Here is a 17,308-nt window from a genome sequence, read left to right on the forward strand (position 1 = left end):
AAGAAAACCAAGTGTGGAAGTCAAAATCTTAATTGAGGACTTGAGGTGGGTCTAGTTTTTATTATTAGAGTTTTACTGTATTGGGGTTAGTTCTATAGCTCTTACCCCAATGTTTATCAGGTTCAGTCACTCAGTCTGTCCAACTCTTTGCAACCCTATGGACTGCAGCACGCCAGGCCTCCCTGTCCATCACCAATTCCCAGAGTTGACTCAAACTCATGTCCATTGAGTTGGTGATGCCATCCAACCATCTCATCCTCTGTCGTCCCTTTCTCCTCCCACCTTTAATCTTTCCCAGCGCCTTTAATGTTTCCCAGTGCCTTTAATGTTTCCCAGCATCATGGTCTTTTCAAATGAGTCAGTTCTTCACATCAGCTGGCCAAAGTACTGGAGTTTCAGCTTCAGGATCAGTCCTTCCAATGAATATTCAGGACTGATTTCCTTTAGGATGGACTGGTTGGATCTCCTTGCTGTCCAAGAGTCTTTGCCAACACCACAGTTATCAGGTTGGATACATCTTAATTTCAACTTGTTTCTTTGTGTTTCGGTAAAATGTCAAATGATTTTTTACATGTGGACATAAATGGCTCAGGCACTCCTTGACTGTACATTAAATATGACTTACCACAGTTATTATTACTTCTTATTCTAAATAAGAATAAAATATTTTGGAAACAATGCATAATAATGCATTCCGCATTTAAATATGCTACAACTGATTGTTATTAGCTACTTCTGGATATCTGTTTCAACAACAGCGGTTTTATTTTCCTTTGGTTCTGCCCAGACATCACTATTAATCAATTACCCAAAATAAAAGCAGAGAAAGATACAAATTGATGCTTTTTCTCATATTGATACTCTCTTGGACTTATATTGCAATTCTTAAAACAGTGTTCAACATCTACTTATGCCTTTTGAAACACCTTGCGGTAAGCAACAGTTAAATGAGATAGGAACAGATCACTGTATACAAACAGAAAATAAGGCCCCCATGCTCTGAGGCTTGTTCTAAAGAAAAAGGGCATTAGGAGTCTTTTATTATAATACCAAAAAGAGACAGTAAACAGACTCTTCGAATGCATCATCTCAAAATCTAAACTGTAAAACCTGTATTATACGTTTATTTTTCATAGTTTCCTACTTTATTTTTTATTTTTATTCTCCAGGAGTCAGGAAGATACCCTGGAGGAGGAATTCTGTGTGCAATACTGGGATAGAAATGACACCATTTGAAAAATAAAACAGTAGTTTTAGGTTTGTATTTTGAAAAATATTAAAAAATAATAAGAATTTTAAATTCTTTTGTTTTACCCAATGTGTTTTGGAATCTTTTGAGATTTGAATATGCAGAATATTCAGTTGACTTAACTCTTTTGCTGTTTAGACAATAAAAGAACAAGAATTATTTGCATTGCTTTGCTATATGAAGAAAATAGTGTAAAAATTAAATCTTAAAAACTTCAAATAAAACTTCATTGTAGATTAACAAATAAGTCAATTTCAACTTCAAACTATCATTTTATTTTTCTTTTTTCGTTACCTTTGTTTACTGTTTAAGTTTACTGAATTACAACCTGTATAAAGAGCACAAATAAGTGTCCAGCTTAATGAATTCTTACATTGGCACTGTGCTATGAGCACAGTGTATCATTAACTTTGAGGCTGATAAACTGGTAAAACTGAAGGGTTAAAACCATCAACGACCACCACACACACACAAAAAGTAGTAAACAAGAATGAGTAAGTGTGACTAACTCAGGTGGGCGGCACATCTGCAAAAATGAAACAAGTTTGGTGCACATTTTATAGCACAGAGGTTCTATGCATCATCAGAACCTGAGAGAATACATTATCTCAATCTGATAGGAGCCTGACTTGGGAGTTCCTTACTGCGATTTCCCCTCCTTGCCGTAAGAGTTGTACATTTCAAAGCAAACATCAGAAAAAATACAAAACGTCAGGAGCAATTAGATTACGTAGCAACGTTTTTATCTTCTTTCCTGAGCAACATCTGTGGAATCCTCCTTGTCACTAATTGTGACCTTACATGATAACTTTAAAATTGAAAATCAACTTTTTCAAAAACGCTTTGAGACGCTCTCTTCCCTTCACTGACAGATCGTTTAGCTCATTTAAAATCGAAATTGTGGGACGTCTCCTAATCCTTTGCAAGTCATAACGCCCAGCGGTTACTAAAGACCACGCAATATTCACAGGGACTCTACCCATGTTTTACCACCTAAATACAAGCCATTCTCCGATCTGGGTCCCGAAATTAGTTTAGCTTTTGAGAGTAGAAATACTAACATGTTCATACAACGAACCCGTTCTTAGATTTTTAAATTCTTTATATATTCAGATTTCTTCGACCCACCAGTAATATTCCCAGTTACCAACCAGTAGTTTTACATTGCTCGCTATTTGTTTCCTTCGGAATTTACGAGCAATTTAGCCGCTTTAAGACAGGGGAAGAGAGGATCTTCCTATCAAGGAACCCACACAATGAGAGGCCTTTGGTACCCAAATGAAGCAACAATGAAAGACCAGCAAAGCTCAGAAATGTTCCTGAAAGCCAAGAATGCCACTCTGATTTCAGATTGCTGGAGCGCGCCCGCCTGGTAGCCTTTGTGGCCGAGAGGTCCAGAGAAGAGGGTCCCACTGAGGATGCCTAAGATGACAGTGGCCGACTCTGCTACCCGCCCGCCGGGACCACAAAGAGGAGTTAATGCTCCGCATCCCGTCACCAGGGCAACTCTGCAATCCGACACCGAGGCGCAAGATTCCGCATCCCGAGCCGCCGACCGCAGGACCGAGGCGTTTCACCGCCCGGACGCGGGGACTCCGAGGCTCCCCAGACGCCGCCGTCCCAGGGGTACTGAGTGCGACTAGAGAGACGCCCTCTCCGTAGGCCCGGGGTCCGAGACTCAGCCACCCTCCGCAACCCGCCTCACTCAGACCTCGCCGGCCGCACGTGGCGCCGTGATTGCCCCGGGCAGTATCCCTCCGCGGCCGCGCCCCCGCTCAGTCTCCCCCTCCCTTCTCGGGACCCTCAGAGTCAGGGCGCCGCGGAAGGATCGCACGCACGCGCGCGCGCACGCCTCGCCGGAACGGCGGAGAGCTAAGGGAGCCACGGTGAGGAGTAGTCTCCAGCGCCGTCGCCGCACTGCCGCTCCGCAGCCTGCCGCCGCTAGTTAATCAGCCCCGCGGTCGCGGGCGGGAGGGCGGCCGGGCCGGGCGCGCTCCGCGGCTTGTCCCTCACCGCCGTCCCCGCGTCCTCCCTCCGCAGCTCCTCGGGGAGGGGGGCGGTCGGTGCTTGCGCAGAGCCGCCTCCTCTCCGCCCCCGCCCCGCCTCCCCCCCGCGCCGCCGCCGCCCGCGACCGCCGCCGTCGCCGCCGCTGCGCCTGCTGCTCCTTGCCGTCCCCGCTGCAGTGCGAAGGGCTCGAAGATGGCCGGTTGGCAGAGCTACGTGGATAACCTGATGTGCGATGGCTGCTGCCAGGAGGCCGCCATTGTCGGCTACTGCGACGCCAAATACGTCTGGGCAGCCACGGCCGGGGGCGTCTTCCAGAGCATTACGGTGAGGACCGGCGGGGACCTGGGTTCCCGGCCCCGGACCCATGCGGGGCCGGCCGTGGGGGCGCCGCAGCGCGGGGCCGGACTCGGGCAGGGCCGCGCCGGCAGGTGTGAGGAGCGGCGGGCGCCGAGGATGCGGCTACCGGGCGGGCGGAGAGGCCGAGGCCCGGGGACGCCCCCTCGCCGGGGCTGCGCTGAGTGGCGGGGGCGGCGTCCGGGCTCGCCGGCGTTCCCACAGCTTGTCCGGATGAGGCTGGGGGAGGGGGCACGCACCGGTTCGTGGGTGGGGGGCCTTTTCCCTTTTCTCGCCCCCGCCCCGGGGTCCCCTGGAAGCCCTGAGGTTTGCTTTGTACATTCCCGGGTGGAAGCGGGGACCGGAGGAGCCGGGCTGGGGCGCGGGTCCTCGGGTGGTCGAGCCGCCCCTAGCTCCTCCGGTGACGGCGCGCCAGCCGCGCCGCGAGCTGTGGGAGGCGGCGGCTGCCCGGCCCCCAGGATCCTCGCGGCCACTTGGCGTAGATTTGCCGGTGTCCAGGCCTCTTGGGCTTGCGAGAAATGAACGCAGACAACGTAGGTGGATTCATGAATCTCTGGCTCCATAGGATTTTTTTTTTTTTTAATTCTCCAAGATGGCGATCTGCCATTGATTTCTTTCCTATGGAGATTCATCGATATACCGTTATCCCCAATTACGCAACAGAGTTCTAAAAAAAGGGGGTACTTGGGGCTTTCAATAGTCTGCGAAGACCGAGGGGATGTTCACTTCTCCAAGTCCCTCCCTCTTTAGTGATCTTCGTAAGGGAACTAATGCAGATTAATGCTTCCCGGTGCCTGATTTTCTTGTGACTTGGTGGTTTGACTCGGTTGCCACATGTTTGGGGAATAACTGTCAATAAGCCCTCCAGTGCTGCTTTATTGTTTTGCCTCTTTCTGCACAAGGGTCTAAAATGGTGACATTATATCAAATACAGGACCATTCTCTTAATTTCCTAAGCTTCACGCCCCCTTCCTATCAAATGCCAAAATTCAGGCCCCTTACTATGGGTGCTACTAATTATTCTTGTACTGCTTAACATGGTTTAAGGTCTAACTGTGTAGAACCCCTGATCCAGGTACTTTCCGGCTCTCTGTTGCCGCAGTGGACTACAATTCTTACAGAGAATTGCCGTCTGGCGATCAACTTTTTTCCTGCAGTCCTCTTGTCTTTGTGTGTGAGTTCCCGCTGTCTGGCTGGGAAGATTGCGGGAGTGTGCTTGGAAATGGCTGGGGCCTGCTATGACTCTGCAGTTCTGATGGGGGCGACGCCTTCCTTCTTATTCATGGAATGTTAGAATGCACGTTTTCTCCTTTCCGGTTCTGGTCGCTACCTCAGTTTCTTTCCCACTCTCCCTCCATTTTCTCTATTCTTTTATGGTTGCTTATTGCAGTGCTACAGACAGAATCCTCTTTGCATTTTCCCAGAAAGAAAACTGATTACTTAGGAGGGAGGGGAAGGAAAGTTGGAGAGGGAGTAGCAGCGAAAATAAAAGAGGAGGGAAATATGAATTTGGGGATGCGCTGAGATTCAGGGCTTGAAGTTCATATTAGGGGGGGTATGTCAAGCTATTTGAAGCAGAGTAGATGTAAACAGATCTGCCAAGCATGGACTTTGTTCCAGGAGACTTTCAAACAACTTTAAGTTTGATATGACAAGACTGTTACGTGATTGTGATAGATAAGATTTTGTTGAAAGTTTCTGGGTGAATCTTTACCATTACATAAGCACTTCGGGTACCACCTGACTTGAAACAAGTTTATAAATAACTCTTAAGTTTGTAGTTTATCTAGTGTCATCTACTAACTGGAGATTATTTGCATAGACTGGGCTTAGTTAACAGACCACTCTCTAAACTGTGAAATCTAATTAACTGATATAAAATGTCATCCGGTAAGATTAAGTAATTTTTTAGAAACGACTGAAACTTGGTTTTACATTAATGAAATGTGGATGTCTTGTAGTGGTAGTACAAATTTGACACTTTTCCTGTTATACCAGGACAAGAAATTAACTAAAACTTTTTGTTTTGTTTTCTCTCTCTCTCTCTCTTTTTTTTGTGGTTGGGGGCGGGGGCAGCCAGTAGAAATAGATATGATTGTAGGAAAAGACCGGGAAGGTTTCTTTACCAATGGTTTGACTCTTGGTGCAAAGAAGTGCTCAGTGATCAGAGATAGCCTATACGTGGATGGTGACTGCACAATGGACATCCGGACAAAGAGTCAAGGTGGGGAGCCAACATACAACGTTGCCGTCGGCAGAGCTGGTAGAGGTGAGTACGGTACCCTTTTGGTTAATAGTTGCAAGTCACATTACAACTTATTAAGCAGTTTCTTTAACATTTTGAATAAAGTGTTAGTCCATAATGGCTATTAAGGTGGTTTTTGTGAACTGCCGAGCACTGAAGGAGGCACTGCTTTAGATTCATTTGCTCTACAGCAGCTGCATATACAGCCTCACCTCTGAGATCCTGACTTTATGCTGAAAATAGAATATTAATATCAGCTCTTCAGTTCCAGCTTTAGTCAACTGAAAATCTAAATTTGTCTCTTCTGTATGTATAACTGAACCACTTTACACTTGAAATTAACATTGTTAATCAACTATACTTTAAAATAAAAAGTTAAAAAATAAAATCACTTTGTTCCTCAACTGCTAATTATTCAGATTGTTAAATCATTCAAATTGGTTATTTTAGTCCCTCTGGGTTTTTGACTTTTGAATGTCTTCCTTTTCTTTCTTGCTCACATTTTAGTCATTCACTATTCAGCATAAAAAATGAAAAATTTCTATTGGCTTCCATTTCTATCAGAAACATTGCTGGAGAAGAGAGAAATAATTAGAATGAGGGCTTTGGAGTAAGTTTTGCACTTATGAAATATTTTGAAAGACTATATGTGCCTGATTTATTTGAAAAATAGGAAATTATATTTCATTTATATACTGATCCAGAACTTCTTGTGTTTCCTATCATCAACATTGCAGAAATTCTTACTGTACTAAATAAGTCTCACTGCGTTTTTGAAAGAAACTTTAAAAATTGAGATTTATTATGACATCTAATTGGTTTAAAAATACATTTAAATGTGTTAACCTGTGAAAATGTTTTGTAAATCAAGAAGGCTGGTGTAGCCTAATAGAGCAGATTTGGCCCATGTAATGTTAAGACCAAATCTACCATGTGAAGAAACTTGAAGCTACTGTGAGCTGCAGTGGGCCTGCCAACTCCCAGGACTGTCCTAAAGGTTCCTCCTGTTCTGCTGTGCATTGCTACGTATGAGTATTTCTCTGTAGGAAAATTAGATGGCTGTGAAATAGGAGATAAATCTCAAAAAAATAGCTGAGCTCAGATAAATATACTAAAAAGAAGCATCAACCATGTGACATAAAACCAGAATGTTTTTGTGCCACACTGCACTACTGACATCTAGTGGCAATAAATATAAAATCTGATATACACATACACATATTTTGAGGATAGACCTTTGAACTATATCATGGAAAAACCTGTTGTTGGAAATAATAAATTTATTTTAGGGTTTTATACTCAATTAAAAACAAAGCTAACAGTGAGGATATCAGTAAGCACAGACCTTCAGAACTTTTCATTTGGGCTCTTCTGAATGGCACTGAAAATGCTATTTAAAATTCAGTCTTGGTTTTTCTCTGGAAGTAATACACATTTAGCTTCACTGGTAAGACTTAACAGTTTGTACTTAAGCAGTTAAATTTGGGAAGAATTTTATAAGTAAGTTTTAAAAAATTTATTTTGGGGGGACCAGTCTAATGTGTATTTGTCATGCTAATTAGAAGTTTTTTGTTCTCTGTATAAGATAGATGTCCATAAAAGGAATGCCATTTGCAGCAATATGAATGGACCTAGAGATTATACTAAGTAATAAAAGTCAGACAAATATAAATCACCTATATGTGGAATCTTAAAAAAAATTATACAAAGGCATTTATTTATAAAACACAAACATTCACACACTTAGAAAACAAACTAACGGTTACCAAAGGGGAAAAGTTGGGGAAGAGGGATAAATTATGAGTTTGAGAGTAACAAATACACACTACTATATATAAAGTAAACACGGATCTACAGAGGGAACTCTACTCAATATTAATAACCTAAATGGGAAAAAAATCTGAAAAAGAATAAACATATATGTGTATAACCAATCACTTTTCTATGAAGCTAACACAACATTTGTAAATCAGCTATACTCCAGTATTTAAAAAAAAAAAAAGATAAACAATCACACTCTTTTCCCCCTAGCTAGTGTAAAGATATTGTTATAGAGCACTGCAGCTGCACTGATTGGACTTCCAAGATGCAGTTAATAGTCAAAATGTTTTCAGCATATTACTAGTTTGAAAGTTCTCCTTTTTGGAGACCTGACTGACTTCAGTGCTTCGTTGTTCATGAAAAACTGACTTAATGTTAACTTATTAATCGGGGTTCTGTCTGCTAAAACTTATGTGACTCTCTTGATTAACACTTCTTTTGAAACACTTTTCTTCTTTCTCTTTCAGTCTTGGTCTTTGTAATGGGAAAAGAAGGGGTCCATGGAGGCGGATTGAATAAGAAGGCATACTCAATGGCAAAATACTTGAGAGACTCTGGGTTCTAGCTGCTAGGCAGACTGTTAAGTATTAGGGGAAAATTGCTCTTAAACTTTCCTAGCTGTAAGCTTGAGTCTTAATTCTGGAAATTTTATTAGCAATGCAGGGTGATGGGGTATGAACCTGTGTCTCCTTTGTATCCCTCTGTTGGTGGGGAAAGGTGTCTTTCTTTCTGCCCCCCCCCCTTAAATAATTCTGTTCACTTTTGTTTTGTTTCCTTGTGTACTCCAGCATTGGTTATAGTCATGGGAAAGGAAGGTGTCCACGGAGGCACACTTAACAAGAAAGCATATGAACTCGCTTTATACCTGAGGAGGTCTGATGTGTAAGCAGCCTCTCCCCATCTTCCTAGCAACTGTCTTCATCATCACCCCAATTATGGTCACAGAGCTGCCTGATTATAGATGGTAGCTAATTTTTCTTTGCCTATTTTCTAATGTCACAATTCCTGTTTGCCCAGTGGATCATTTGTATGTTAACCACTGTATGTAACCAACCTTATCTGGCAACATAATTGCAGCACAATAATGATTTGCATGATACCTTGAAATTTGGGGGGAGGGGGCATGCCAACTTGGGCATCACTTTGTCTTAGCAATTAATGGGATATTGATTACTAAAATAAGTTAATATTAAGCAAGGTGCCGGTTGTACAATCTCTAATTTGATCAGTGTCTCTCAGCACTTTGAGCATTTACTTAGCTCATCTAGTCTTCCTTTCATAGCGCATGGTTGGGCGGAAAAAGTGCATGCATCTTTCCTTCACTCCTCTTTTCCCACCCCCTCCCTTTGCACATAGGTATTTGGTTTGCTTCCATCTTCTTTTATGCAGTGCCTGGTTTATTTAACCAATTAATATCACTTTTGTTGATGAGCTACTGAGAGCTGCAGTAGTTTGCTTTTAGTATTGTTGTTGCACTTGAGTAGAGACAAACCTTTTATCACAGTGTCCACAGGACATACAAGTGCAACTGCAAAACAAGAGCAAAATGCACTTCCTCCCGCGACCTTATAGTAACCATACTGATTGAATCCCAAGGGACATTCCGTCATTGCAATAGCTCAGATTTTTGTTTCTGTCTTTTTCTTTGCACACCAGCTCTACTCTTCAGTAAAATTGTAAAAGGCTGCCATTATGGACATTAGGTATCCCAACATAACCATCTGGAGTGTGTCCAGTTTGTTCTTCATAGGACCAACTTTTATTTGCAGCTTGAGTTTTTATATAAAGTTGCATTATTGTGGACTTGGCTGTCTTGTGATGAATTTTTTTCATATGTATTCTGTGCCATACTATTGTTAAAATGAACTGTTGCTATTGTGAGATGGATTTTAACTGACCTATTAAAGGTTTCTTTCGAATGGCACTACTTTAGGGACATTCTAGTATTTGCTTCTATTGTTTGGGCCTTGTGGATAATGTACAGATTTAAAAACAAATCTTGTTGCTGATTTGTCCATTTCTTTCCCTGCACTTTGTTACATCTGGGATACAGTCTAACTCATCTGATTTAATATGCATTTAAAAAAATGCCATAACTATTAAACACCTTGTTTACAGACAGATGAAATAAATTTATTCCAACCAAATACTCTAGACTCCTGTTATTTATATAAATTGTTAGCTTACTGTTACAGTTGATCTTTGACACAATGGGAATATACTCTGCTGCAAGCATAAAATTTTTCAAAAACTTCAGCTGGTGGCCTACTCCATTTCCTCCAGTATTATAAAGAAAATGAGTGCCTAGGAATTTATTTTTAATAAGCTTCGTTTGCCCTGTTAAAAATGGGTTATCATTTTGGGTGCATCTTCAGGCTTATGAAGCAAAAATTGATTTATCCACCAGAAATTAAATACTTTTTTTTTGTTGCTTATGTTTTGGTATGAAAAATCTAGTGAGCCGTAAGGGGCCCAGTATCATGAAGGGTTTCTGCATTTGTGGATTCTTCTGTATTGAACTGTCATACATATTACTTCTCTTGATTGGAGGCTGTGTTGGCAGGCTGCAGTCAGTCAGCTGGGACTCTCTCACATAAGAGAAGACATTCCTTAGGCAGCATAAGAGATAACTGGGATTGGGATGTCTGGCAGTTTCTGGCTATGGACTATGACTATGTAATAGCCAAGTTTAATCCCAGAGGTCATAAGGTCTAGGAGATGTATTGAATTTTAGTAAATATGTTTTAAATACTATTGAGGTAAGTGATTATCATGAACAGTCAAGTGGAAGGTCCAAGCTCAAAACTTGGTGGGTCTAAGCAAAACTGGGGGACTGGTTATAACTCAGATTATGGGCTCTGGAATGCTACCCTGGAGATGAAGTTTCCAGAAGTCATTTTAGAAATAATCATTACGTCAGTCTGATCCATTTTAAGTGGACTATATGCTACCCTTTGATAAAGAGTGGGTTAAGGAATAGAAGTTAATCTCTTAAGATACACTGTGCATAACTAAAATTTTTTTGACAGTGTTGTTAGTTATGAATTTGGCCATACAGGAATGTAAAGGTATGGAAGATGTGGGATTTGGGGCTGCTATGATAGGCACACCTTAGAAAGGTTAAAAAAAAAAACTTCTTGACATGTTAAGATCCCTGTTAGGAACAAGAGGTCAGATGGAAATTTGGTGGTTGGGTTGTGATGGTTTATGATTTTATATTAATGTAAATTTACACTTTGGGGTAACTAATTAGAAAGCAGTGACTAGACTTGTGAAACCCTCACTGAACGAACCTTTGAGTAGGTAAGGGGATGTGTCTGGTAGAGGTGTCGGTAGGGAGACTTGGGAAACCCTCCTGAACGAACCTCTGAGCAGGTAAGGGGATGTGTCTGTGGTAGAGGTGTGGGTAAGGAGGAGAAGGCAGTAGTTGTGTTGTGTTGCTTAATCCCGCAGTTGTGTCCAACTCTTTCAGACTCTGTCCATGGGGGATTCTCCAGGCAAGAATACTGGGGTGTAGGTTCCCATGCCCTCCTTCAGGGGATCTTTCCAACCCAGGGATCGAATCCCAGGTCTCCTGCATTGCAGGCGGATTATTTACCTCCTGAGCCACCAGAGAAGACACTAGATGGCAACTTTATCACTAAAATAATGAATGAAACTAGTCATTGGCCCCCTTTCCATAATTTCTTTAGAAAAGCACTTATGAAAATATATACATGTACTTTGCTTTGTACTTTTCTAGGAATTTAACCTAAAGAAGTGGAGCTATATAAATTTGTATAGCAGAATGTCACTCCCACAGTGTTACTTAGAATAACTAAACTTGGAAAACTACAAGATTTGACTTTCAGGGTTATGAGTCGAACAAATGACTATGTTCAGAAGATAAAATAGTCATTGAAGAATTACATAAGACAGTGCTCACCAATGAATTTTATATAATGGGATAAATATGTGTCGTATATAATGTATTTTACATATGGATTTCTGAAGGCAAAACAATTTTTCTCTGGTAGGTAACTATACTTTTATAATCAGAAGGTTTTTAAATTAGGAAGATATTTTTTAGTGGAAATGGGATTTTATTCAGTGGGCTTTTAAAAAAAGCTGTGTAATTATACCATAGAGAAATTATAAAAGATTTCAAGTGCCTATTAGAACTAGTAACAGCCCTAGATAGTGCTGTTAAGTATACCTATTTGTAACAACTGAGAGTTTATAGAGTTTGGAAAGAAAATTATTTTGCCTCAGAAAAATTCCTAACAAATTTGAAAGAATCAAGTCCTTGATTTGAATTGTGGATTAAAGGCTGAGGGAATATAATATCTGATACACTTAACAGTGATTAACTTTTTCCCTTTAAAAAATTATATTTTAGGTATGATCTTATTAAATAGTTATAAAAACGATTATGTTCTGGACACTGAGCTCAGTGTTTGGACCTTACACCCTACCTTAGGATAAATGAATTACACAAATGACCAGACAGGTTTGGAAAAGTTAGGATCAAACAGGTGTGTCAAATTCCATAGCACTGTTTTAACTACCATAGTAAACTGATAATTCTGTTTCTCAGGTCTTATTTTTATTTCTGTGGGGTAGGCGTGGGAGAATAATGAAGAATTCAATTTTTTATTTTCCTAAGTGGAAATACTCATTTTTTGTTGTTGCTTATAAGAATTTTTTTTACAGCAGTTCAAATAGTGAAATTTCCCTCAATAGTGTTACATTTTTTTTGCTTCTGTTCACTATTAATTTCCCATGTTAATACAGATAAATCTGGCTATTTACCCTCTTGGGACTGTATAGCAGTTTACTGTAAAGATGTACCATAATTATAAGAAGGTACCATAATGTACACTGTTGTTGGAACAACTTGTCTGCAGTTTTGGGGGGATTCCCTAATTGCTTGTGAGCAGTTAACTTTGTATAAAATTCTAAGGTAATGTGTGTTTATCTGCCCTAAATTACCTTAATCGTTATAACGTTAAAAAACACTGTGCACATAAATAAGTTTAATGTGGGTAATACTACAGGAGAACAAACAGAGTGGAAAACGTGTTTATTAACATTCAAACTCCCTTCGTACAGGCCATATAAAATCTTAGCATTTTGATTATATATAATAAGCCTATATTTTCTACATAGTTAACAATAATGTGTAATTTAGCTTTTCATAATACATTGTTTAAATACATTATTAGTTCTGTTAAACATAAGCAACATTTTCAAATCCAATACTTGAACAGTTTCCTCTGTACATAGTTTAGCAGGGCTAATAAGCATAGGATGCTCTTTATTAAGAGGTATATAATCTGAGCATTAACAATTACTGAAGTTTGGTATTTTTATACAGCATTTTGTTTATGTTTTGATCACCACACAGAATTCTTAAGGATACTGAAATTCAGTAAGTAAAGTCAGAGACATTACTTCAGCTGATAATGAAGTTCATACATGACACTATAGTATTAAAAGCCTTAAAAATAAAAAACATTTTGCAAACTGCCCTAGTACTGACTGTTCCTATCAGGGTAAGACTACTTGGCAATAGAAAGGAAAAAGCTTTGAGTTTCTCTGTGGTGCTGATAGTCGCCTCTTGCTAATTATGGCAATTTGGGCAAATACCAGAACAAGCATATTCCAGCTCAACAACTCTAGGTAACTTTATGGAGATGGGAGTTGGCTCAGCTCATGCTCGGTGGCCACAGCACTGACCCTGTGTATAAGAACATGAAATGTGTGCATACTGTGATCTAGGTCTTAATTGCAAGCTATACTGAGGAATCTTTTGATGTTTTGGCTGTTTCATTCCAAAAGAGTTGATTTGATGCTTGAGTTACAGCACCAGTCTATTATTAGTGAAATGAAGTACACTCCTGCAGATACACCAGATCAAAACAACCTGTTTCAGTAATCTTGATTAACCTGTAGAATAAAAAATAAATTATCTCTACAGAAATCTCTGAAGGGAGCAAAAAAGAAAAATCAAACTATATGCCTAAATAAACACTTGAAAAGGAAGTAACCCAGTATCCTCTGAAGGTCAGACAGTATTTGCTATGTTGTAATCCCGTTCACCATTAGGCTGCAGCTGGACCACAACACTGTGTTCACTGATTTCGTTTTCTGCATCACTGCTGTCGGTATCATTGTCATCTTCCTCATAGTCTGAAGATTCGGTCATGTTCTGATGGGAGCGGGATTCCGACAAAGCCCCAAATGACTGAGTGCTGGCAGAAGCCAAAGGTCTGAGTAAAGGGGTGTGTTCTGACACTTCATTTTCTTCTTGACTACTATCTGTGTCAGAGTCTGAATCGCCTTGAGAAGGAACAACTTTTTGCTTGCAGACTGGACAGGTTTTTTTGGTCTTAGTTAGCCAAGGATCTACACACTTGCAGTGATAAGCTGTTGAAGCAAAATACACATCTTTGAGATAGTACACTTTTGTTGAGAACATCATCTCCTGCCATGGTTATTCATGTTCTGATCAGTATGCATCATATATGGATGAGACAAACATTTGTAAATTTTTATAAATCTTCATCCTTTAATAAGGGATTATGATGTGCTAGTAACTATTTTCTGTCTAATACTGAACCTAAGTAAAAATTATGTATAAATTCAAAGCAGTATGTCATTCATACCATGGGAACAGGGAAGGATTCTGAGTTTGTCTCCATCTTCATATTCATCCAAACAAATGGCACATACATCATATTCATCTCCTATGACAGAAATAATAAAGTTAATTAAAAGATCCCTTTTTAATTCCTTACTGTTGAACTTACGACCTTTATTTTTAAAAAAGACAAAGTCATTGCCTATCTCACACACAGGGCAACCACATCGGGAAGCATGTTAGGATAAAGCCGTTGTCTGGAAAGACAGGTGGAAGAACATAACATACTGAAAAGAATAACAGTTCCAACTGAAAGAATCCCTTTAACATGTGTAGTCATTTAAGCACATTTAGGAGAAGTCCTAAATAGAAAGTTTTAATGAGAATTTTTGTTCAGTATCTTGAGTGTGGTTACTATACTATCACTTATCAAATACATTCTGTAACAAATACAGGGTTCTATTATAACCTGTTTTGAGATTTAGTGAGACTGATTTTACCTATCTCAAACTATTAAAATACTAAAGGACTCCAACATATCTATAATAATCTGTAATTACACAGATCCATTTACCTGGGCTTTGAGGATAGTTCCAATACATAAGGAATTCAATCATGCTGATTTCTCATACAAATCAAACTTTCGGTCTTAACGGCTTTGTGAAAATGCCCATTAAAAACAGATTCAGTTAATATAACTGAACAGGACTGAACCAATCCGAAGCTGTACCACAGCTCTAAGCCTCATTTTACTAAGGTAGAAAGGTTACCCTGCATTATCCAAGTGGGCCCAATGTACACAAGGGTCCCTAAAAGTGTGAGGAGGATGTTTTTCTAGTTCAGAGTCAGAGGGGGAGATGTGACTATGTCAGAGAGAGACAATATTACTGGCTTTGAAGACAGGAGGGGAGGAGGATCATAAGCCAAAGAACATGGTGGCCTCTAGAAGCTGGAAAAGGCAAATAAATGGATTCCCCCACTAGAGCCGTCAGAAAAGAATGTTTGATTTTAGCTCAGTGAGGCCTGTCAGACTTCAAACCTACAAAACGAAAACAATAAATTTGTGTTGTTTTAAGCCACTAAGTTTGTGGCTTTAAATTTGTTACCACAGCAATAAGAAATTAGTAGTAGTAGGGTTAGCCTGCAAGTAAAAGTTGCTCAGTCATGTCTGACTTTTGCAACCCCATGGACTATACACAGTCCATGGAATTCTCTAAGCCAGAATACTGGAGTGGGTAGCCTTTCCCTTATCCAGCGGATCTTCCCGACCCAGGGTTTGTGCATTGAAGGCAGATTCCTCACCAGCTGAGCTTATCCGGGGGTTAGGCTAGACATACAGAATTGATGCTTTCAAGTGTTTGAAGTGATAGGTTTACTATTGATCGCCCATATTTTCTAGGCACAGTACTTGCTTTGATGATAACTGGTCAACATTGAAAGGTGTAATTTGTGATCATGGACCAGAAGGGAGCTTTAGTATTCTGTGGAGAATTAACCCCCATGGGTGTGTGTGATGAAATGGTAAATCACATCCTGACTTTTATTTATTACCTGCATAACCAACCATGTGCAAGATGCCACCTTTATGTTTCAGTATTCTCAAAGGCAAAACAAAAATACTAACATGCTATGATTTTGGATTGTTGTGGATTAAAGGAGAATGCAAGTAGAGTGTCTGGCACAAACAGTACTTCTTAGCCAGTCTCTACCTGATAAAACTGACCTGGTAGGCATACTGGCTTGTGAAGGCTGTGGCTAGGAATCTGCTCTCTGATATCCCCACGTGATTCTGTTAGTAGCAGAGAGCTAGTGGCAATGGTCAGTGAACCTGTTGGCTCTACCTGGGGTAATTATGTAATTTAAGTATTCAGCAGCCCCTGAGCTGTGAATGTATATGACTTCCGGTTTTATTTGAAAGCTAGGTTTGGTAGACACTTGATAAAAGTGTTCCCCCCAACCCTTCTCCAGTCAAAACGTGATTAAATGTGGTATGGGTGAGAAACCTAAAAAACAGACAAGGTTATATATCAATAAAAAAGCAAAAAGGAAAACAATCAAATTGCTGTCCCGTTTTAAAAGACAAAATTAAAAATGGTAGAAAATGTATTATATGACAACTTAGAAATCCAGCCAGTGCATTCATATTCAAGATAATGGCCCAACATCAAACAATTATTAAATGGTTTTATATTTAAGTTAAAGATAAAGGCATTTATATATTTTTGAAAATTATTTTCAACCTTAGTGGATTTTAAAAATTAACCAATTTGTCCAGTGATTCTGGTAGCATGAGATAAAGGGGCTATAACAAGTGCTAACAGCTGTTAGTCTTGTTATTGTCAGCACCATGCTAGAAAGTTCCATTGCTTATAAACCAGTGGTTCTCAACCAGGGGATAATTTTGTTCCCTTGCCCCTAGGGATATTCGGTGATATCTGGAGACATCTTTGGTGTTCACAATTGGGAGTTGGTACTGTTGTCATCTAGTAGATCAGGGAGACTATTAAATATCCTATAATGCTGTAGCGAAGGTGAGTGTTAGTCACCCAGTCATGTCCTATTCTTTGCGACCATATGGACTGCAGTCCACCAGGCTCCTCTGTCCATGGCATTCTCCAGGCAAGAATACTGGAGTTAGGTTGCCATTTCCTGCTCCAGGGGATCTTCCCGATCCAGGGATTGAACCTGGGTCTCCTGCACTGCAGGCAAGATTTTTTCTGTCTGAGCCACCAGGGAAGTCCATAATGTTCTCAACAGCCCCTCAAATAATTTTCCCACATAAAATGCCAATAGTGAGAAGGCTGAGAGAACCTGATATAAACACCCCTCCAGGCTTTCTCAAAGACTGCTAATTCACTAATGGATAGATGTTCAGAAGCTGCAGGAGGGGTGAGATTCATGTCTGTTATGTGTGACCATATGGAAACACTTCTATCTGGATTGTTATTGTTATTTAAATGTTTCAGAAAATTTTCAAGACGACAGTTAAAATCTCATCAATCTAGAACAT

General features: G+C 40.3%; 2 protein-coding genes across 4 annotated transcripts in view; one reads left to right on the forward strand and one right to left on the reverse strand.

Moving 5' to 3' along the window:
• On the forward strand, positions 3,100–9,823 carry PFN2 (profilin 2). Of its 2 annotated transcripts, none has more exons than XM_018049060.1 (3): positions 3,100–3,580; positions 5,687–5,879; positions 8,465–9,823. In XM_018049060.1, the coding sequence occupies exons 1-3, from the start codon at positions 3,449–3,451 to the stop codon at positions 8,560–8,562; spliced, it is 423 nt and encodes a 140-aa protein (XP_017904549.1). In that variant the 5' UTR covers positions 3,100–3,448; the 3' UTR covers positions 8,563–9,823. The 2 variants fall into 2 exon arrangements, with proteins under 2 accessions (XP_017904549.1, XP_017904547.1); XM_018049058.1 differs by having other exon boundaries at positions 3,103–3,580; positions 8,144–9,823.
• The window catches only part of RNF13 (ring finger protein 13), a 123,041-nt gene continuing 118,454 nt past the window's right edge, over positions 12,722–17,308 (reverse strand). For both annotated transcript variants that reach the window (XM_005675452.3, XM_005675450.2), the window contains 2 exons: positions 14,324–14,404; positions 12,722–14,084 (listed from right to left, as the gene is read on the reverse strand). In XM_005675452.3, the coding sequence (XP_005675509.1) occupies positions 13,723–14,084; positions 14,324–14,404 (443 nt within the window). In that variant the 3' untranslated portion in view covers positions 12,722–13,722. The remainder of the gene's footprint in view (positions 14,085–14,323; positions 14,405–17,308) is intronic.

Source organism: Capra hircus, chromosome 1 (assembly GCF_001704415.2).
Source record: "Capra hircus breed San Clemente chromosome 1, ASM170441v1, whole genome shotgun sequence".
Taxonomy (NCBI): Eukaryota; Metazoa; Chordata; class Mammalia; order Artiodactyla; family Bovidae; genus Capra; species Capra hircus.